Source organism: Mesoplodon mirus, assembly GCF_964341445.2.
Source record: "Mesoplodon mirus genome assembly, chromosome: 20".
Taxonomy (NCBI): Eukaryota; Metazoa; Chordata; class Mammalia; order Artiodactyla; family Ziphiidae; genus Mesoplodon; species Mesoplodon mirus.
Window position 1 is genome coordinate 7,905,753 of NC_138996.1, and position 23,883 is coordinate 7,929,635.

Here is a 23,883-nt window from a genome sequence, read left to right on the forward strand (position 1 = left end):
ATCAACTTTGAAATTGGAAAGGCATGTAGCCTGAAGAAAAACAATGTTTTGGAACTAATGCCCAACAAAAACTGATTACCGGGAGAAAAATGGTGGCTTGCTACACCAGTGAACAGATTACACAGATATGCAGCTGAAGACAACCACTGGCGATGCGCTTTCCCGCCTAATTTCAAAGTTTAAACAAAAGGTGTGTTTAAAACCTCAGAAGCTGCATTGTTCATAGGGCCATGGCTGTTACAGCGTTCTGCTTAGGATTTTTAAAGATCTACCCCTAGTTTTTTACAATGGATGGAAATCTCTTTCTGAAAGGCAGTTTGATTTGTTGAGAAAATTTCTCAAAGTCCATTTGTTGCCCCCAGTTATTTGGAAAACAGGACTACATTAAAGGAAAAACAAAAACTAGTATGTTGACTTTCATTTAAGCTGATACCATCTGATACAAACCGTATTATTGTGCATTTATCAAAGAGGCCCTTTATGGGCCAGAATGAAGTGAGGTAAAGTGTAAGAGCAGCAGTTTATTCACCTAATTATAAAGCGGAATTAGGAATATAAGTGCAAAAAATGAATAAACAATATCAAATTATTACATCCCCACTCGAGGACAGTACTTTCTGCTGTTACCCAAGGACTCCACCCAACTTCCCCACAGGACGCGCTATGACATGAGTTTTCTGCAGCCACCGCTGCACAGGGTTGTCCCCACCGCCATGTCCCACTCCACCACTCACCCTGCACACTCCCTGCCCTCCCCAGGGAGGTGCCAGCTGTCCCCACTCAGCCCCGGGCCAGGCCAGCCCAAGCTCCCTTGTCACGGCTGGTTTTGCACAGTTTGGGGAGCGTTTTCCGGCCAATAACGTTATGAGGCAGAGGGGATACCCGCTCCCTCCCTCGTGGTACTGGCCAAGCACGTGTGTGTGTCGTGATGGCAACGGGGTGGGCATCTCGGCTGTGAGGCGACCTGGCTGAGCAGGAGCCCCCCCGCCGTGGGACCACTTATGTGCAATGCTCTCCTTATAACCCAGCTGGATGGGGAGTTCCTGCTCCGTCCGGCTCAAGACATCCTAACCGATGGACACCCCGACTGGAAAACTGCTTCTGGAGAGGCCCAGCTCAGCCTTACCTGCTGAGATTTGGGATGACATAGCCATGACCACCCACAAAGGCGCGCCGCAAGAGAGGGGTTTCCTCAAAGATGACAGCTCTCCCCACGTGCACTCGTGCGCACACACACACATTAGCTCCAGATACACGCGAAATTTTACCTATGAAAAGCAAACCCACCACCCCATTTTGCTTTCACGTTTATTTAGCGCCTGCTCTGCATGGGCCACTGTGCCGCGCATGAAGAATGTGCCTTATCCTCCACAAGCTCACAGGTCAGCGTGGGAAACTGGTCATGTACCCAAATCACTGTCAAACAAGGCAGAGAGCAACAAGTGCCACGAGATTGAGCCTCATCAGATATTACGCGAACCCAGAGGAAGAAAATATTACTTAGGGACAAGACTAAGAGATTACAGAAGGTGCCTTAGAAGCAGGGAGCAAATGTGATAGGTCAAGGGTCGATGGGAGAAAATTAAGGGGACTAAGCAAACTCAGGGGCAGGAGGCAGCTGACGGGGCTGCAAGTAGCAGGCTGGGTCCAGGGGGCTGGTAGGGAGCCGAGAAGGTGTGCTGGGCTCAGCGGAGGTCGGCTCTACCTGCCAGCAAAGCTGTTCCAACTTCAGTGCACGTGCTTATAAGGAGGTGGTGTGAGTCAAGCTCTGTTTAGGAAGTGCAATCTGGGGCAGTGGACAGTGACTTTACAGAAGGAGGGACCGAGGGAAGGAGGCCAGTTGAAAAATGATTCCTCTTGGCATCTGGGCAAGAGTAACAGGCAGTAACCGTGAGACCTGAGACAACTTGGCAATGACTGAACGTGGGAAAGGGGGAGAGAGGAGGTAAAGCGGGTGAAAGACAGTTTTATCTGAGAGACAGAGGGTCACCTGTCCGCAGAGCTGGGACCATCCAAGCTGGAAAGGCTTGTGTTCGAGAAGAGAATGTGGAGGGGGGAGCCTGAATGCTGGCAGACACCCAGGTGGACAGGTACAAGTTGGGATGAGAGTTCGGGTAGTGACGGGGTAGCTGGAAACTCACTATCCATGCAGGGTGATAGCTGACATCAGGGGACAGGTCGAAGTGAACCCGTCGCACCACGCAAGGATGCTCCGAAGTACAACCTATTGCCACATCTTCCTTCCACGTGGAATTCTCACAGAAAATCCCCAAGTAGGACGCTGCAGAACGGGAGTGCCAGTCCTCTGTGGTCTCCTCCTTCACTGCTGAGAAACAATTCTTCAGCTTGGTGATTCCAAGCAGGAAAGCTGCCTCCACTGTGGAGGGTCATTCTGAAAAGAGTTACTCTGATGAGAGTTTTTTAAACTTCTCGTTTATTTTGAAGAGTTTTCTGTAACAAAATTATTTTTCTAAGGATTTCAGAAATGCCACCGATGTCTCCCACCCCACTGGGTCTCAGAGCTGGAGGGGAGCTGAGCGGGCAGCACTGTGTCCCTCGTTGTGAGGGGACCTGCCTCGCGTCTGACCCGGCAAGGACGCCACAGCAGGAGCCCAGCCGAGACCTTGAGCTTCTCTCTCTTCCTAGAGACAGAGGATGGCCTGGGGGACCAGCTACCACCCAGACACACAGACAGAAAGACAGACAGGCAGGAGGTGGCTGGGTAGAGAGATAGGTATATGCAAGGGTGGCTGGGAATAACACATCTACTGTTTCACTTGTTTTTCAAGTGAGGAAAAGGAGAAAATGGCTTCTGACAGAAAGGCATTTTTTTGGACCCACCAGTTCCTTACAGATCTGAAAGGAGATTACTTGGAATTTCTTGAAATACTAAACTGTATGTAACTGAAATATATTAGACTATGTTCACAGTCAGACACAACAGAAATGGTGGTATCTTGGTCGGCGTGGACCAGCACAGAAAGACAGTCTGCAGGAAAGAGGATCAGTAAGGTCAGACCTTAGGTGGTCACAGAAGCAAAATGGCCTGGTTAACTCCCTTGTGAAAAATGAAAGGAGAAATCCTTAGAATGAAGCCGCAAAGGCATCCATTTCTACAGAAGATGGAGAGAAAAGACAATTACGTTTCAGATGTCTGAGGCTCACGTACACAGAGTCGGATGAGCCACGTCCGATAATCAACCAGACTGAGCACGTCCGCATCTCCCCCAATAACCTGGAAATACGCAGTTTTATAACGAATGGCTCCTTTTCATGATGCCCCAGGCCCTGTCATCTGCCAGCAACACGTCTCAGCTGGGGCCTCAGATCTTCCAAAACACCTTCTTCTTATAGAGAACGTAAGCGATGAGCACCCAGAGCGCAGTGGCAACTATGTTCTGAACGAGATGTTCCTTGTGTGACTGGTTGTCCCCCAGCCTCCACTGGAAGGGGAAGTAGTTGGCGAAGACCTCGTGGCCCACGTACACCAAGATTGAGTTCATTCCTGGGGAAACACAGCTGGTTATCGACTTAACTCTTGAAATTTGCCTTTAGTTCAGTGAAAAAAGAAAAAATGCCCACTTGTTATTGGCTACGTCAAAAAATAAGTGATGCGAATCTTAGAGATCTGAGTGTAAACCTTATCCAAAAATTATTAGAAAACATTCCTTTGGTAAGTGTAATTCTGGAATACCAAATTTGAAAGGAAAGCCAGAATTATTCATTTATTAATTAATTAATTTATTTTTAATTTATTTTTTTTTGCGGTACGCGGGCCTCTCACTCTTGTGGCCTCTCCCGTTGAGGAGCACAGGCTCCGGACGCGCAGGCTCAGCGGCCATGGCTCACGGGCCCAGCCGCTCTGCGGCATGTGGGATCTTCCAGGACCGGGGCACGAACCTGTGTCCCCTGCATCGGCAGGCGGACTCTCAACCACTGCGCCACCAGGGAAGCCCAGAATTATTAATTTATATTCTCTACACAGAAAACTTGAGGACCAACGAGCGTAACTGTTACTGGACTCGGGGCTGAAACGAGTCACTGAAGTCACCTGCTGTCTCTAGTCTTGGGCAGAACCCGTGCATCTCCGCGTGGTGTCTCTTAGGCACCGCCTGCAGGGCAGGGGGTTTACATGAGAAAGCACAGCCCTGTTTGTGGAGCTCGAGGGACTGGATAACGTGCCTGAAGCGGCCTGAGGGGTGCATTGATGATCCCACAACCTAAATGGTAAAACGGGGTGGCACTGCTCGGGGAGAGGCCCAGCGACGCCCTGCATGGACCCCCTCGGACCCCCTCGGCCGGCACCTTGGACACACCCGGCACCCACGGCCTCTGGCCCGTCCGCTGGGTCCCCTCCTCCACGAGGCCTGGGGCTGGTTGGTGGGGGGACTCACCAGGGTAGAAGAACGGGGTTCCCGTCCACAGCCCCTTCACGTCCACAACGGGGTACAGGACCAGCAGGATGAAGAAGGCAAAGGAGCTCAGCGTGGTGACATAGGAGACGGACCTGGGGGACAGGGGGTGTCTCAGGGCTCCAGAGAGCACATCCAACGCCAGCCCGACCAGATGTGAAAACGACAGGCTTTCTGTACCTACCAGAGGTTTTTGTTTACTGGAATAAAGCCTTCATTTTCGGAAGCCTTTGTCAAAGCAACAGAAATAAACCCCTAGAAGCGGGGAGAAAGATGTTAAAGTTTTTTACATCATCTCAAGAAACAATTGTGGTTCAAAACTGAAAAACAGGAGTGACTTAATTGCTTAGGGAAGGCTGAAAACTGCGCCCTCCGTTTTATTCTTTTAACTGGAAAAACATTTTTAAGATGTGTAACTAAAAATGTCCTCCAAAAACCTCTTTTCAGCATTACTCTGAGTTAAAGGTAAACGAACTGATCAACTGGAGTGAATCTGTGGAGGAAACAGGACTGCCAGGTCAGGGGTGAAAGGAACAGCCAAGCTTATCTTTTGCCCCCAATGAACCTGTTATCATTGGCCTGGTCCTTCTGGCAAAGGTCCCCACCAGAACCCACACCTCCGCTCCATTTCCTCATATCTTCACTGACTTATTTATAAAGACATTTTCCTAAGAAAATCAACCTGAGAGCTTAGGTGTCGAGACTTTTCCTCTCTGATATTCAAGTGAAGAATGTTACTGATGTGAAGTGACAGCTGCTGTCTATCCCACGGCTGGTCACTAAACATTTGATGTCTTTGAAATGTGTATGTGTGAAGAGAAGGAATTTCAGTGAGGACCATCCGCTACTTACAAGAAAACAACCCCAGGCAGCGAATCTGATCAGGATGCCTTTGGTCTGATCCTTGTAATACAGAAGTATTTTCCCTGCCTGGGGAAGAAAACGCACGGTATGACCAAGAGAATCGCCTACGATGTGTTCTTATTTCGTACTCATCCACTGTCCTAACCTCTCGACAGGCAGACTCACCTGCAGGCACTGGGGTTACAAGGGGATGAACGGTACCCCTGCCCTTGGCTAGTGGAGGCCTAGAGGCACAGGGACCACTGGGGAGGGAGGGAGGGAGGGAAGGAAGGAGGGAAGGGGATGAGCAGAGGAGGTACCGCCAGGCTGAGGATATGAGCTCAAAGCTGGAACAGTATCTGGGCAGGAAGGAACAGCATGCACAGGAGTGTGTCACATGGGTGAAAACGCACAGCCTCCCCGAGGTGCTGCAGGTAATTCAGAAAGGCCGGGGGTGGGCAGAGGTGGGAAGGTGGGAGCAGGTAGGCACGAGCTTTCTCCCACAGGTGATGGGAGCCAAGGAAAGTCACTCCCCCCCCCCCAAAGTGACACGGGACCAGCTCAGGCTGGCCTGCTAGATGGCCCAGCCTGGCAGGGGTACAGAAGAGGGACAAAACAGCGTGGACGCAGAGGCAGGGAAACACTTTAAAAACAGAAAAATCTGGACTTTGCATAGCCCCGCCCCCTGCAAATTAGGAATTAATTTCTGAAAACATCAGAGAAAGTGTTCATAATAACATAATAGCTAAAATTTATGAATGTCCTGGTCTTAGAACCTTATGTGAATTAACTGATTTAGGTGCGACTACTTATTTAGGTGCCACTGAGTCACAGAGGGTGCAGTAACCCTCCCGGGATGACCCAGCTAGTAGGTGGGGTCAAGTCCAGGCACCAGCGCCAGTCTGTACTCCGCACCACCCACCCCTGCTGCTCCTGCAGGCGCAGATTTACCTGGAGAGCATATGGGCGGATTAAATGCATTTATGAATAAAAGCACCCAGTGTAAACTCTAAAGTGCCGCAGAGAGAAAGGCAGTATCTCTAAATAGGAAATTATTTAATCGCCAAAATGTATATGCTGTAGACCTGCACTGTCCCACGTGGGAGCCACTGGCCACCTGTGACAATTTCAGTTTAAATTTAAATGACATAAAGTTAAAAACCAGTTCCTCCGTCAGACCAGCCACGTCTGAGGACTCAGCGGCCACGTGGACAGCACACGCGGAGCATTTTTACCGTTGCAGAGGCCCCCCCAGGAGGCTGGACCCGGTCTTTCTCCTCCCCGTCATCTCCCCTCAAATAACAGTTTCAAACACCAGTAAGGAGAATTTCAGCAAGGAAAATCTAGACTGCTCAGAATCCTAACAAAACTGCATGTGAGAGAAACCAAGAACAACCTGTACTGACTCTGGCATAAAATAGGCATAACCTGAAACCGTGTCAACTGTACACATAAGGTGACAGGTGACCTTCCAAAGACTGCCAGCCCAGCAGGGACCCCTCTCAGCCAGGGGCTGCTGTGCACCCACTACCGAGATGAGCCATATGAATAACTTCTTTGGAGAATATAGGAATTATACCTAATTATTCGAAAGTGCTAAATTTTAGCAACCTCTGGTTTTGACAACCTGTCAAATATAAACAGAATTTATTAGGTCTGAAACACAGAAGATGTGCTTCCAGTCACTTATTTTAATCAAATGGTTTTTGGATTAGTAATGAATCAATAATCACGAACTGTCAGGAACACGCATTCTCATGAAATGAACAAATACCTGAACTCCTAAAAACGCCATCACGATGGAGTTGATGGTCCCCAGGATGCCTTCTGGATCGTAGGCCACCTCGGTGTGATAAAGCACCTGACAGGGCAGGACAAGAAGGCGGGACTCACCCAAGGATCACAAAAAGCACACAACAACTCATAGACAAAATGCAAACTTGGATACACCCCAGTATTCAACATTTTTGGTTTTGCTGCAGAAATTCACTGCTAACTTATGGGGATGACGGGCAGAATACTTCTGGCCAAGAAAGTGTGTGGCATGTGACACTCTGGCATGTGGCACTCTCCCCACACGGGACACCATGCTGGGCCCTGTGGCTGTGACACTACACGTCCCTAACCAGCTTCAAACACCACACATGACACCTTCTAATTTTCAGGTTTACTCTTTGCGGCCAACCCTACGGTAACATCGGCAGCTTCCTTTCTTCTTTTAAGGCAAATAACGATAAGAAAAATACCTTTGTATTATTTCATTATAAAAGAAATCGTTACTGTAGAAACGGCAGAAATTTGGAACCAGTCATTGCGGTGGGTGCTGGAAGGCACTGCCCAGCTATCTGGCCCCTGCCTGCCCACCCCACCCCTTTTGCAACTAAAGCATCCACTCCCCCGGCTGCTAGATGTATTCATGGCCCAAAGCTCTCAGCAGCTTCTGGATTTGTCCCTGAAGAGAGCTGTCCCTCAGGAGTCGCCCCCTGGCCAGGCCATCACATCCCACCAGGGATGTCTAGGGCCTGGTCCCTCACCCCACTGAGAACAACCCTGAGGGGCCGCCCCAGCCCCCAGGAGACCAGCGGGGGCCTGCGTGTGGCTGTCCCCACTGCCCCGTCCTGCTTCCTCCAGCCCCACACGTGCTGATCCCAAAAGCACTGCCTGACAGACCTCCCTCACGGGAAGCTGTCCCCATACCTGAGATGTACAAGAAAGCACCTTGCTGCACACCTGACACCAGGCAGTCTCACTTTAACAGCCAAAGAAACGTCTACACGCCGCCCACAACCAACATTAAACTGAAGTCTGTAAAGTCAGCCAACTTCTCGACTAAAACTTCCTTCCACCAGAGTCTGTTTCACGGACACAGTTCGGAGTTGGTTCTTTCCCTTCCTTCCCCTCAGCGTCCGGTTCCAAGTCAGAGCCGGGCTCACTCACAGCTGAGGAAGGATGCTGGTAAAGGTGATGGTCTCCCAGGAGCAGGCGGTCAATGTAGCCGGCAGCGCCTCCCGTGCAATTCGGATACTTGCCCCAATCTCCGAGGCCCCCGGGGCCCAGATAGCCGCTGGGGAAGCGAGAACATGCACTTTACCCACCAGACTTAGGAGCGGGGGGATGTACACCGGTGACGTGCGTGCCCACAAAGAGCTGCAAACACCCACCAGCCTGACGACCCTGGGGCGCCATGCACGTCCACTGCGGGGCCCCTGACTCGACGGCTGCCCGAGGGGTAAGGCGGGGGCCCAACGTCCGTCCCACCGACCCTGGAAAACCTCACGGAGACAGGCCTCTGGACACGTGCCCAAACCCCCTCCCACACAAGGGGAGAAGAGAGAGAGGAAGGGAGGTCCCAATGTGGGAAACCCGACAGCTGTAACCCAGGGGCTCGGACTTGGCAAAAAGGGGGTTCCCGCAGGGCTGGCTCACGTAGGGCATCCGGGAACAGGTAAGAAGAAGGTCAAGGCCAGCCAAACGCCTTCCAGCATCAGGATGAAGAGCCACTGGGGCCAGCTGGATGTGACGTCCAGCAGAGAAAAGCAGCTTCTCTCCTGCAGGGGCAGGGCATAAAAAACGTGAATTAAACGCAAGTGGAATGGGAAACAACACACAGTGCAGGACATGTACTCAGAAAATTCTCTGTGACGCTCCTCTTGGCCTTTATGGTAGTAACACAAAATAGACGCGTGTTTATTCCATATGTGGTATGTGGTCCAGATGCTTCATCTCTATGAGATAGCACAGTAAAAGGCCAGTTAAGAAGAAATCAGTGGACAATTCCACTCCTATACCCAAGAGATCTGAAAAGAGATGTTCGTACAAAAACCTGTACACAAATGGACATAGAATCGTTATGCGTAATATTCAGAAAGTGGAAACGTCAAATATCCATCACCTGATGACTGAAGACAAAATGTGGTACATTCATAAAATGGAATATTATTCAGAAGTAAAAAGGAATCAAGTACTGATGGTATAACGTGGATAAGCCTCAAAACATATTCTGCTGAACGAAAGAGGCCAGACACAAAAAGCCACATATTCTATAATTCATTTCTATGACATGCCCAGAACAGGCAGATCTACAGACAGAGAGTAGATTAGGGGCTGCCTAGGGCTGGGGGGACCTGGGGCTGGAGAGTGGCTGGTAGTGAGGACAGGGTGTTTTGGGGGATAAAGAAATTGTTCTAGAATTAGACAGTGGTGATGACTGCACGACTCCGTGAATATACTAAATATCCCTCAGTTTTACGCCTCAAATGTGTAAGCTTTATGGTATGTGAATTATATCTCAATAAAGCTATTATTTTAAAAAGAAATAAAGGGACTTCCCTGGTGGCGCAGTGGTTAAGAATCCGCCTGCCAATGCAGGGGACACGGGTTCGAGCCCTGGTCCGGGAAAATCCTACATGCCGTGCTGCAACTAAGCCCGTGCGCCCCAACTACTGAGCCTGCGCTCTAGAGCCCGCGAGCCACAACTACTGAAGCCCACGCACCTAGAGCCCGTGCTCCGCAACAAGAGAAGCCACCACAATGAGAAGCCCGCGTGCAGCAACGAAGAGTAGCCCCTGCTCGCTGCAACTAGAGAAAGCCCGCACGCAGCAACAAAGACCCAACACAGCCAAAAATAAATAAATGAAATGAAATTAAAAGAAATACAGCTATATTTTAAAAAAGGAAAATAAAATTTAAGCTTTTGGAGCTCTTCTGGTTGAGGGAAGGAGAGGTGCAGCCCCCCACTCCTGGTGTCCCCCCAGCCCTGGGCTCCACTGTGGGACCTGGATGAGCCTCGCAGACCCTCCGGTCCCCCACAGCCAGCAAGGTCAGGTTCACATGTGCACGTGGAGCCCCTGCGTGCCTTCCGTAAACTACAGCAGAGGGCACAGGTGCGCCAGTGGGGGTCGGGGGGCGCGGTGTGAAGGCGTGAAGTGTAAGTGTGCTCCAAGAACGTAAAACCGAGGGATCGTTACAGGAAAAACCAAGAGAACCTGGGATTCAGTGATGAATTTGCTAGTTACCCACACAGGAAGGAGATGGACAACAAATACAGCTTTATTAACTTACTGTGAAGTAGGACCCCAAATGGAAGAATTTAAACATTTCCACCTGAAGTTTTACTTCCGTTGGGGGAAAAAAAATAGTTGTCATCTGAGTAAACTCAACTCAGCAATTTATAATAAGACAGAAAGAAATTACAAAAGAGGTGAGATGCTCACATACTTCTTACAAAGAAGAAACAGGAAGCAGCCCAGGGCGGAACTGTCATCTCCTGGACCGACCTTGGCACTGCCCAAGTCGAACCTCCCTGCAGCATGTGTATAGACACTGAAATGTTCTGTGAGGTTTTTATGTATCTTTACCACCAGGAAATTGAAAAACTGGCAGTAATTCTCCCAAGAGGCTGGACCAGCCAACTAGAAGATGGTGATGTTATTTAATGCCATCACATTCATTTGGTTAATGGAAACTGAAATATGTGTTAAGAGGGTAGATCTCATGTTATGTGTTTTTTACCACAATAAAAAAAAAGACTGATATAAAGACTAAATAAAAATAACTAATTAAAGAGAAAAAAGAATGTGTTTGAGTTAAAGAGTCTTGTAATCTCTGCTACTGCACTCAAAACTAAAGAAAGTTCTAGCACCTGAACAGGGACCTCTCCCCCTTTTTTAATGCAGGGTTTCTCACCGAGGTGCAGATCTCAGGCACGGGCTTGGCAAAGAGCAGCTCCAACACGGCGACCACGAAGTAGGTGCCCCCGAGCCGCTGGAGCACGCCGGGGATGCGCGCCTTCTCCCAGGACACTGCGGGATGCACAGGGTACGGGGGTGTCAGCCAGCACTGCTCACTTCACCCCAAGACAACACCACTGTTTCCTGAGGGGGGAGACAGACTTCCATTGCACCTGAGGAAGTTAAGCTCCTGGAGATGGAAACACACGTGGTCAAGGGCCTGGCTCACACACGGCAGTGAAGCTGGGCTAAGAGCAAGGGTCCGGCTCGGTGTGGGGATAAAGCGCAGACGCCCTCGGCCCTGAAGCCCTGCCCCGCCCCACCCCGGCCTTTCCCATCAGGAGTGTGGACTCAACTCACATCCAGCAGGAACCTGCAGACCCAGCGCAGGCCGCAGACTGTCCCTGCCTTGCAGGCTACGTGACTGTATCATTACCCGAGGGTAACCCTGTAAGGACCCCCGCAGTGTGTCCTCCTGGGAGCAGCGGCCCTCTGTCGGGTGATCCATCGAATGGACTTTCCTGTGACACCTTCGCTTAGCACCTCACCTCCTCCCGTCGCCTGAAGCCTTAGTGCTTCTTGCCTGAGGGGTTCACCTGGCACCTGCCTGGATAAGGACGTCTTCTTTCTACTAATGACACCGTAAGCCCCTTGAGGACAGTGGCCACTGCCTTCCCCGGTTCCAACACTGGTCCCCAGAACAGGGCTCACATCCTTCCCTCAGCTTTCCTGTCCCTCTCACGCCACTCAGTGACAGAGATGTCATACCTTTCCCGCAGCCCGGGGGCATTCAGGTGACGGCAAGGTGGACCCCTAAACAACAGCCTTACTGTGAAAGCTGATGCAACCAAAGCGGCAGGAGGGTGACTCTGAGAACCCGTGGCCTGGTCTGGCCCCTGCTCTGACCTTCACTACACACGGACACAGCACCTCACTCTCCCAGCCCCGGGGTCTTCCTTTGTACGGAAGGGTTTGAGTGGACTTGGTGGCACCTCCCAGGCCTAAAATTCCAAGATAGTAATAATAATAATGCCCAAAGTCATACAAGTGTTAGATATACTTTTCTAGTAACTGTTCTTTTTGCAGGTACATGAGATGGAGAAACTGCATTTCTTTCAAATTCTAACACATCGTTTCCCTATTTCAACCTGAATACATTCTAACAGAGGGGAAAAAACACTTACGTGGACCAAGGCAATAATTGGGGTTCACAATGACGATTCCTATACAGATTAACAGGAAACTCCTCCACGCAATTTTCCCCAGCAATCTGAATTTTGAGCATCCCCGCTGCAGAACGGAAGTCATTGACAGAAAGATCGAAGATCCCATAATAAACACAAACCTAAAAAAACAACAGCTATTACTAGATGGCCACTTTCAACTTTTTTGTCTTTATGTCATTAGTATTTTATAACCTACTACATAAGAGAAACAACATGTGATTTTTGAAAGAAACCGACGATTGAAACCACATCCAGTTTAGTGGTGGAGAATCAGGATGTTGGGCTGGAAGGACTGTGCACCTTCTCGTCCTGCCTTAGGGGGAGATCCTTCGGGACTGACTGCAGCTTCCATGGACAAGCCTTCCATCAAAGACAGACAAACCACTAGGTATAAAATAAGCTACAAGGATGTATGGTACAACATAGGGAATACCAATATTTTATAATAACTATAAATGGAGTGGACCCTTTAAAAATTGTGAATCCCTATATTGTACACCTGTAACTTATATAATATTGTACATCAACTATATGTCAATTAAAACAAAAGGAACTCCTCCCCCACTCAGATAAACCTGAGTTCACAGTAGCAGTGAAACACTGGGGACCAAAGACGTAAACCAGTGGCTGGTCCTGCCTATAAATGATGGAGGCAAGTTGCTCAAAGCATCTCAGCAAAGACACAAAAGCCACGTTGTGCAGGGGCCAGAGTCCCTCAGCAGGGGAATGCTCTGGGCAGAGCAGGGTGTTCCACTATTATTTATTTTATTTTCTTTCTTTCTTTATTTATTTTTGGCTGCATTGGGTCTTTGTTGCTGCGCGCGGGCTTTCTCTGGCTGTGGCGAGTGGGGGCTCCTCTTCGTTGTGGTGCGCGGGCTTCTCATTGCGGTGGTTTCTCTTACTGCGGAGCACGGGCTCTAGGCACACAGGCTTCAGTAGTTGTGGCTCGTGGGCTCAGTAGTTCTGGCTCATGGGCTCTAGAGCGCAGGCTCAGTAGTTGTGGTGCACGGGCTCAGTTGCTCCGCAGCATGTGGGATCTTCCTGGACCAGGGCTCGAACCTGTGCCCCCTGCATTGGCAGGCAGGTTCTTAACCACTGTGCCACCAGGGAAGTCCTCCACTATTATTTTAAAGTGTAACTTATTACTATCCTTAACTGCTACATACTTATCAGAATTCCGATACTGATATACTGCATACCTTTTAGGAACTAAGATGTTTAAATTTATTTTCAGGATTAGTGGAATATTCAGAAGTTATGATTTCCTACGAGATTCCAGGATCTTGTACATCATATCCACACTAATAAAATGTTCCCTCTGAAATCAGCAGTCTTTTATTCTCACATGTCTTAGATAAGCACGAGGCCAAGTGTCAGAACAATTCAGGAACCCGGCTTTTGGAAGGACCTCATCACGCCATCACCTGTGGGCAACACAGGCCCGCAGCCCGGAACTCAAGGCTGGTGTTGGGAAGTTCCAGCATCCGCTGAAAACAAAACTTTGCAGATGGGCTACGAAGAGCGGATGGCGGATTTGCAACTCACCACGGGAACACAAGGTCAGCCACCGTCAGCCCTGCAGAAGAACACAAGCACGGCAGTGAGGAAAGGACCTGGAACGTCGGTGCTCCCTGACCCAGGACGGCTTCCATCTCACACTGACGGGGCGAGTCCTGGGAAAACCTTGTGAAGCAGCACCGAGCTCCCTGGACTCTGCAGCCAGGGGCCAGCCCGGGTGCTACCTGAGAGCACCCCTGCTGTGGGAGCACCACAGAGAAGTATGCGGACAATCTGTGATCCTAGGCAGATCTTACTCAAAACCCACCCTAAACCAACCCCCCAGCCAGATTCACAGCCACTATTCAGCACCACTCAGACCACCCCCAGCTCCATGGCATCCCCAGGAGGACCATGAGTCTCGGGGCAGGACGCCCACGCGGCTGAGGTACAGGGCACACCTAGAAGAGGACAAGGATCGTTTACAACGTGATGACAGCAAAGCATCTCAGAGCCAGAGCACATGAAAGGAAGAACAGAACTGAAGGCTGACAGAATGACCTAAGGGGCCTCTGTGGGGCTCACCTCCAGAACCCCTGGGGGACGCCAAGGAGCCCTCCTACCCGCAGCTCTCAGAGGGCCCGCGTCACCAAGGCGACCTCTCGGCGGTGTCTTACCGTTCCAGCTCGCGTGCTTGAAGTACCAGTATCTCCCGCCTCCGTAGTTCACGAAGACCATGAGGATGAGAGCGATCCTGCAAAGCCACAAAGATGCGCTCTCAGGGCCTGGGCATGTGACAAGGGTGGCCCGGCTGCAGGACACAGGTGCCATCGTGGTACAAGCAGACACTTAAAGAGCAGGAGACTCGCACTTCTAACCATCACGGTTAGGACCCCGCGCTACAGTCCTCTCTGCCAACATTTCCAACATGATGTCTCACACCAACGCTGAACTGTGTAACTAGAAAATGGTGCAAAACATTCCCGATCACGCCACTTTGTGCTAATTACTTAGATGTCTCAGGTAAAAGAAGTGTAGTGGGAGGGGACAGTCTTTAGGGTCAAGCCCTGGGTCCCTCTCTCTTAGGAGCCATTGGACCTCAGGCGAGCCCCTCGTCAGTTCTCTGTGAGGAGGGACACCCCTGACCCGGGGACCACGGGCACCACGATGGAGAGTAACGTACATCACAGCACCTCAACGGTGCTTGAAACATGTTAGCACTTAATCAATGTCAACTCCCGTCCACCTGTGAACATCTCCGAAAGAAAGAGGAAGACAATAAAACAGATTCTGCATGTGCTGTTGTTTGCTGCTAATTTCTCAGAATATGGGGAATAAAAACGTTAGTATGGGGTTTCCCTGGTGGCGCAGTGGTTGGGAGTCCGCCTGCCGATGCAGGGGATACGGGTTCGTGCCCCAGTTCGGGAAGACCCCACATACCGCCAAGCGGCTGGGCCCATGAGCCATGGCCACTGAGCCTGCGCATCCGGAGCCTGTGCTCTGCAACAGGAGAGGCCACGGCGGTGAGAGGCCCGCGTACCGCAAAAAAAGACAAAAAAACGTTAGTATGTCAGTGGGTGATTTGTGGGCACTCTGGAGCCCAACTTACTCCTCTGTGGCTCAATTTTTTTATCTGTGAAGCAGGTGTATTATTAAAAGTATATACTTCATAGGATTGCTAAGAGATTAAAGAAATTAAGACAAGCTGGAACAGTGCTTGGCATATACCATGAGGACGCAAAACTGTGAGCAGTGGTTATTATTAGTATCATGACTGTTATTACTGCCTGGCTTTGGATACACAACAGGAGCACTCAGAGCTCGAGAAGCTGGGTCAGAGTTATCAGGTTATCACTGGAGTCTGAAAGGCCTCAGTGGGAGAAACAGAAGCCTGACACCTAGACATTGCTTTTCAGCCACACAGTCTTAGACTCTATTTTCAGAGCTTGGTCCTGGCCTTCATTCTTTTCCCAGAACTGGAAAATGACAATTTACTGCAGGACTCTGTGGATCTGCTATTAGTTGATGTCCGAGCTGCTGTGCGAATGGTGGAGGAGGCCGAGGGCTGCCCCGGGTTCCGTTTCCAGACTGGGGCACCGGCCCATCGGTCCAGGGCTGAGCGGACACGGGGCCCTCGGGCAGCCGCTCACACGTGCGAGTGGCTTTCTCAGCAGCACCTGGGCCCCAGGGGAGGCAGCTCCGGCCTCTCCCACCACTGCCCTCCAGGGACACGTCACCCTGGCTCTCGTGACAGGTTTCAAGTCAGGAGAGGCCGCCGATTTCTCTTTAGGGCAGGAAATCCTTTCTAGCCTAGAGAGTAAAAGGCACATGAAATGCCTCCCGCTGCAACTGGGTGGACTTGTGAACGTGCCACCCGAGGCCACCTGTGCCCACGTGTCACCAGGGAGCCCACGTACCCGCGGAACGTGTCCACGCAGCGGAGGCGCAGGGGGGCCGCCGACGGACGCCAGGCCTCTGGTGGGGGGTCGCCCGCCCTGCTCGGAGACCCCAGCTCCTGCCGGAAAAGAGGAGAAAAATGCAAACAGTTCATAATACAGAAGAGTAAACTACACTTTCCTGTGTTTTAGGGAAAAAATTAGCAGAGTGAAAGTCAAGGATCATTGCTCTGGATAATACTTTAATTTGCTTTTGTAAAGACTCCACCTAGAGGTTAGGTTTTTCACTTTATTTGGTTTATGTGCCTCCTGCCGAGCTCTCGGTGGCCATGCTGATAAATGACCACAAAGGAGCAACAGTACCAGCAAGTGTGTCCATAAGTGGACACAGATATGTCCATAATTAATCAATTAACACAGACAGTATGTTTAATCATCACAGCAGGCCATCCCATGTATAGATTTAATACTGATGTCTCTCACTCTTTTGTCTTCATCTTGATACTCTCTACTTAAACGGATTGATTCAACAGTGCTGCCTGAAGAGTGAAAACCATCTCCACACCCAGCATCACAAAGCAGCTCAAGCTCAAGCCTCACAAAGACAGGGATTGGGGGGGGCACCCTTCATGGGGCCAGCGAGGACTGCTGTTTACCAAGAAGGCAGGATACATGACCTGGCCTTGCACAGCATGAGATAATTAAGATTACTAAATATCAGACTGTAAATCCAAATCCAGGAAAACACCCAGAGCACACACAATGCGTTTTAACAACTCACAGAATTGATGAGGCCATCAGTTTCCTGAGAATTTATGGCTTTAGAGATCCAATCATGACAGTCTTCCAAGCTATAAATAAATAAAAGGGCTGGTTAATTTGTTTTCCTCGGCAGAATTTTCAGAATGGTATCATATTGAAAGGAAATTAATTTAAAGTTCACATTCTACACCAGTCAAAGAATTAAACATTTAAAAGTGTTTTAATGAAACAGAAGTAGAAATCCAAGTACTTTCAAATGCTTCACCCTTATAGCATGGTCTCCTGATCTATGAGACAGGAATAAAGACAGAGCTTTCGTTCAAGGGTGTTGTGAGGAAGATGGCAGAGTACAAGGACGTGCGCTCACTCCCTCCTACGAGAACACCAGAATCACAACTAACTGCTGAACAATCATCGACAGGAAGACACTGGAACTCACCAAAAAATACACCCCACATCCAAAGACAAAGGAGAAGCCACAATGAGATGGGGGGGCGCAATCACAATAAAATCAAATCCCATAACTGCTGGGTGGGTGACTCATAAACTGGAGAACACTTATACTGCAGAAGTCCACCCACTGGAGTGAAGGTTCTGAGCCCCACGTCAGGCTTCCCAACCTGGTTGTCTGGCAAGGGGAGGAGGAATTCCTAGAGAATCAGACTTTGAAGCCTAGTGGGATTTGATGACAGGACTTCGACAGGACTGGGGGAAACAGACACCACCCTTGGAGGGCACACACAAAGCAGTGTGCACATAGGGACCCAGGGGAAGGAGCAGTGACACCATAGGAGACTGAACCATATTTACCTGCTAGTGTTGGAGGGTCTCCTGCAGAGGCGGGGGGTGGCTGTGTCTTACCGTGAGGACAAGGACACTGGCAGCAGAAGTTCTGGGAAGTACTCCTTGGCATGAGCCCTCGCAGAGTCCGCCATTAGCCCCACCAAAGAGCCCGGGTAGGCTCCAGTGTTGGGTCGCCTCAGGCAAAACAACCAACAGGGAGGGAGCCCAGCCCCACCCATCAGAAGACAAGCGGATTAAAGTTTTACTGAGCTCTGCCCACCAGAGCAACACACAGCTCTACCCACCACCAGTCCCTCGCATCAGGAAGCCTGCACAAGCCTCTTAGATAGCCTCATCCACCAGAGGGCAGACAGCAGAAGCAAGAAGAACTACAATCCTGCAGCCTGTGGAACATAAACCACATTCACAGAAAGACAGACAAGATGAAAAGGCAGAGGGCTATGTACCAGATGAAGGAACAAGATAAAACCCCAGAAAAACAACTAAATGAAATGGAGATGGGCAACCTTCCAGAAAAAGAATTTAGAATAATGACAGTGAAGATGATCCAGGACCTCGGAAAAAGAATGGAGGCAAAGATCGAGAAGATGCAAGAACTGTTTAACAAAGAATTAGAAGAATTAAATTAAAACACCTAGAAGAATTAAAGAACAAACAGACAGAGATGAACAATACAATAACTGAAATGAAAACTACACTAGAAGGAATAGCAGAATAACTGAGGCAGAAGAACGGATAAGTGACCTGGAGGACAGAATGGTGGAATTCACTGCTGTGGAACAGACTAAAGAAAAAAGAATGAAAAGAAATGAAGACAGCCTAAGAGACCTCTGGGACAACATTAAACGCAACAACATTTGCATTATAGGGGTCCCGGGAGGAGAAGAGAGACAGAAAGGACCCGAGAAAATATTTGAAGAGATGATAGTCGAAAACTTCCCTAACACAGGAAAGGAAATAGCCACCCAAGTCCAGGAAGCGCAAAAAGTCCCAGGCAGGGTAAACCCAAGGAGAAACACGCCGAGACACATGGTAATCAAACTGACAAAAACTAAAGACAAAGAAAAATTATTGAAAGGAACAAGGGAAGAATGACAAATAACATACAAGGGAACTCCCATAAGGTTAATAGCTGATTTCTCAGAAGAAACTCTACAAGCCAGAAGGGAGTGTCATGATATATTTAAAGTGATGAAAGGGAAGAACCTACAACCAAGATTACTCTACCCAGCAAGAATCTCATTCAGATTAGATGGAGAAATCAAAAGCTTTATAGACAAGCAAAAGCTAAGAGAATTCAGCACCACCAAACCAGCTCTACAACAAATGCTAAAGGAACTTCTCTAAGTGGGAAACACAAAAGAAGAAAAGCACTTACAAAAACAAACCCATAACAATTAAGAAAATGGTCATAGGAACATACATATCAATAATTACCTTAAACGTGAATGGATTAAATGCTCCAACCAAAAGACACAGGCTCGCTGAATGGATAAAAAAAAAAGACCCATATATATCCTGTCTACAAGAGACCCACTTCAGACCTAGGGACACATACAGACTGAGAGTGAGGGGATGGAAAAAGATATTCCATGCAAATGGAAATCAAAAGAAAGCTGGAGCATCAATTCTCAGATCAGACAAAATAGACTTTAAAATAAAGACTGTTACAAGAGACAAGGAAGGACACTACATAATGATCAAGGGATCAAACCAAGAAGAAGATAGAACAATTATAAATATATATGCACCCCAACATAGGAGCACCTCAATACATAAGGCAACTGCTAACAGCTATAAAAGAGGAAATCGACAGTAACACAATAATATTGGGGGACTTTAACACCTCACTTACACCAATGGACAGATGATCCAAACTGAAAATTAATAAGGAAACACAAGCTTTAAATGACACAACAGACCAGACAGATTTAATTGACATTTATAGGACATTGCATCCAAAACCAGCAGATCACACTTTCTTCTAAAGTGCACATGGAACATTCTCCAGGACAGATCACACCCTGGGTCACTAATCAAGCCTCAGTAAATTTAAGAAAATTGAAATCATATCAAGCATCTTTTCTGACCACAATGCTATGAGATGAGAAATCAACTGCAGGAAAAAAAACATACAAAACACAAACACATGGAGGCTAAACAATATGTTACTAAATCACCAAGAGATCACTGAAGAAATCAAAGAGGAAATCAGAAAATACCTAGAGACAAATTACAATGAAAACACAATGATCCAAAACCCATGGGATGCAGCAAACGCAGTTCTAATAGGGAAGTTTATAGCAATACAAGCCTACCTCAAAAAAAAGAAAAATCTCAAATAAAGAATCTAACCTTACACCAAAAGGAACTAGAGAAAGAACAAACAAAAGCCAAAGTTAGTAGAAGAAAGGAAATCATAAAGATCAGAGCAGAAATAATTGAAATAGAAATGAAGAAAACAATAGCAAAGATCAATAAAACTAAAAGCTGCTTCTTTGAGAAGATAAGCAAAATTGATACACGATTAGCCAGACTCATCAAGAAAAAGAGGGAGAGGACTCAAATCAATAAAATTAGAAATGAAAAAGGAGAAGTTACAACAGACAATGCAGATATACAAAGCATCCTAAGAGACTACTACAAGCAACTCTATGCCAATGAAATGGACAACCTGGAAGAAATGGACCTATTCTTAGAAAGGTATAACCTTCCAAGACTGAACCAGGAAGAAACAGAAAATATGAACAGACCAATCACAAGTAATGAAATAGAAACTGTGATCAAAAATCTTCCAACAAACAAACATCCAGGACCAGATGGCTTCACAGGTGAATTCTATCAAACATTTAGAGAAGAGCTAACACTCATCCTTCTAAAACTCTTCCAAAAAACTGCAGAGGAAGGAACACTCCTAAAATCATTCTATGAGGCCACCATCACCCTGATACCCAAACCAGACAAAGACACTACAAAAAAAGAAAATTACAGACCAATATCACCAATGAATATAGATGCAGAAATCCTCAACAAAATACTAGCAAACAGAATCCAACAACACATTAAAAGGATCATACACCATGATCAAGTGGGATTTATCCCAGGGATGCAAGGGTTCTGCAATATACGCAAATCAATCAATGTGATACACCATATTAATAAACTGAAGAAGGAAAACTGTATGATCATCTCAATAGATGCAGAAAAAGCTTTTGACAAAATTCAACACCAATTTATGATAAAAAACTCTCCCAAAAGAGAGCACAGAGGAAACCTACCTCAACATAATAAAGGCCATATAAGACAAACCCACAGCAAACATCATTCTCAATGGTGAAAAACTGAAAGCATTTCCTGTAAGATCAAGAACAAGACAAGGATGTCCACTCTTGCCACTATTATTCAACATAGTTTTGGAAGTCCTAGCCACAGCAATCAGAGAAGAAAAAGAAACAAAAGGAATACAGATTGGAAATGAAGTAAAACTGTCACTGTTTGCAGATGACATGTTACTCTACATAGAAAACCTAAAAGATGCCACCAGAAAACTACAAGAACCAATCAATGAATTTGGTAAGGTTGCAGGATACAAAAGTAATGCACAAAAACCTCTCGCATTCCTGTACACTCTCAATGCAAAATGAGAAAGAGAAATTAAGGAAACAATCCCATTTACCACTGCAACAAAATACCTAGGAACACCTAGGAATAAACCTACCTAAGGAGACAAAAGACCTGTATGCAGAAAACTATAAGACACTGATGAAAGAAATTAATGACAATACAAACAGATGGAGAGATATACCATGTTCTTGGATTGGAAGAATCAATATTGGGGAAATGACTATACTACCCAAAGAAATCTACAGATTCAATGCAATCCCTATCAAATAACCAATGGCATTTTTTATGGAACTAGAACAAATCATCTTAAAATTTGTATGGAGACACAAAAGACGCCGAATAGCCAAAGCAGTCCTGAGGGAAAAAACCAGAGCTGGAGGAATCAGACTCCCTGACTTCAGACTATACTACAAAGCTACAGTAATCAAGACAATATGGTACTGGCACAAAAACAGAAATATAGATCAATGGAACAGGTTGGAAAGCCCAGAGATAAACCCACGCACCTATGGTCAACTAATCTATGACAAAGGGGGCAAGGATATACAGTGGAGAAAAAACAGTCTCTTCAATAAGTGGTGCTGGGAAAACTGGACAGCTACATGTAAAAGAATGAAATTAGAACACTCTCTAACACCATACACAAAAATAAACTTAAAATGGACTAAAGATCTAAATGTAAGACCAGACACTATAGAACTCTTTGAGGAAAACATAGGAGGAACACTCTTTGACATAAATCACAGCAAGATCTTTTTTGATCCACCTCCTAGCGTAATGGAAGTAAAAGCAAAAATAAACAAATGGGACCTAATGAAACTTAAAACCTTTTGCAAAGCAAAGGAAACTACAAACAAGATGAAAAGACAACCCTCAGAATGGGAAAAAATATTTGCAAACGAATCAATGGACAAAGGATTAATCTCCAAAATATATAAACAGCTCATGCAGCTCAATATTAAAAAAACAAACAACCCCATCCAGAAGTGGGCAGAAGACCTAAACAGACATTTCTCTAAAGAAGACATACAGATGGCCAAGAAGCACATGAAAAGCTGCTCAACATCACTAATTATTAGAGAAATGCAAATCAAAACTACAGTGAGGTATCACCTCACACCAGTTAGAATGGGCATCATTAAAAAATCTACAAGCAACAAATGCTGGATTGGGTGGGGACAAAAAGGAACCCTCTTGCACTGTTGGTGGGAATGTAAATTGATACAGCCACTATGGAGAACAGTATGGAGGTTCCTTACAAAACTAAAAATAGAATTACCATATGACCCAGCAATCCCACTACTGGGCATATACCCAGAGAAAACCATAATGCAAAAAGACACATGCACCCCAGTGTTCACTGCAGCACTATTTACAATAGCCAGGTCATGGAAGCAACCTAAATGCCCATCGACAGATGAATGGATAAAGAAGATGTGGTACATATATACAATGGAATATTACTCAGCCATAAAAAGGAACGGAACTGAGTCATTTGTTGAGACGTGGATGGATCTAGAGACTGTCATACAGAGTGAAGTAAGTCAGAAAGAGAAAAACAAATATCGTATATTAACGCATGTATGTGGAACCTAGAAAACTGGTACAGGTGAACCAGTTTGCAGGGCAGAAATTGAGACAAAGATGTAGAGAACAAACGTATGGACACCAAGGGGGGGAAACGCCATGGGCTCGGGATGGTGGTGTGCTGAATTGGGCGATTGGGATTGACATGTATACACTGATGTGTATAAAATTGATGACTAATGAGAACCTGCAGTATAAAAAAACAAACAAACAAACCAAAAAAGCAACTAATACTAAACTTTCTTTGGGTTATTTGTAAGGAAATATGTTAATATAAATGTTTCAGACATTACATGAAATTTCTAAAAATCTCATATGTTCTGGTATAATGTTATCATTAATAATTCTAGTTATTACTTTAAAATGTATATCTCAGAAATAACTAAATTTCCTTGTCAATTGCATTATTATGAACTTTCATCAAATCTGTAACCATGGTCATTTTTAAGTCTTTTGTCATTTACAGACAGTTCTGGGTGTACTCTGATGCTTTTGCAAATATGTTCCTATAAAAGGGTTTTGTCTTCAAGGAATTCATGGGAAAGACTCTGACAAGTACAGGTTTCTGGTAACTGACTATACTGCTGAACTGAATGAATAAGCATTTTCAGAACTCTAATGGAAAACTGATGAATTCATAAAAGCGCTAAGAAAAGATCAAGATAAAAAAAATTACATGGGACTGAGTGAACTGATGAGGATGATTATAATTTTTGTGACTTTCTGTTCGAATAAAAAAAAATCCCACAAGGACTCAGAGGCAAAAATATACAAATCAATTTTCACTGCAAAGTAAAGGAGCTGTTACAGTGGAGGATTACTGGACTGAATGTCAATATTATGACATAGTGTGAGTGTGTTTCATGTTTGGTAATTGCAATCATTGTTGCTTTTCTTGTGGTCATCCATTTACAGTGCTTGGTGTCAGTTTATTTATCTCTTGTAAAAATAAAATACAGTGTGTGTGTGTGTGTGTGTGAAAAAAAAAAGATGAGTGAAAGAC

The 23,883-nt window shown here is 46.8% G+C and overlaps 1 protein-coding gene across 1 annotated transcript in view; it reads right to left on the minus strand.

The window, feature by feature from the left end:
- Nucleotides 1–506: 506 nt before the first annotated feature.
- The window catches only part of HGSNAT (heparan-alpha-glucosaminide N-acetyltransferase), a 48,572-nt gene continuing 25,195 nt past the window's right edge, over nucleotides 507–23,883 (minus strand). Inside the window, exons 6-18 of the mRNA XM_082608422.1 lie at nucleotides 16,885–16,954; nucleotides 16,125–16,222; nucleotides 14,385–14,461; nucleotides 13,756–13,786; nucleotides 12,169–12,329; nucleotides 10,941–11,056; nucleotides 8,682–8,803; nucleotides 8,193–8,319; nucleotides 7,030–7,116; nucleotides 5,265–5,342; nucleotides 4,597–4,667; nucleotides 4,395–4,507; nucleotides 507–3,505 (exon numbers count right to left, since the gene is read on the minus strand). Of these exons, the coding sequence (XP_082464548.1) occupies nucleotides 3,324–3,505; nucleotides 4,395–4,507; nucleotides 4,597–4,667; nucleotides 5,265–5,342; nucleotides 7,030–7,116; nucleotides 8,193–8,319; nucleotides 8,682–8,803; nucleotides 10,941–11,056; nucleotides 12,169–12,329; nucleotides 13,756–13,786; nucleotides 14,385–14,461; nucleotides 16,125–16,222; nucleotides 16,885–16,954 (1,333 nt within the window). The 3' untranslated portion in view covers nucleotides 507–3,323. The remainder of the gene's footprint in view (nucleotides 3,506–4,394; nucleotides 4,508–4,596; nucleotides 4,668–5,264; nucleotides 5,343–7,029; nucleotides 7,117–8,192; nucleotides 8,320–8,681; nucleotides 8,804–10,940; nucleotides 11,057–12,168; nucleotides 12,330–13,755; nucleotides 13,787–14,384; nucleotides 14,462–16,124; nucleotides 16,223–16,884; nucleotides 16,955–23,883) is intronic.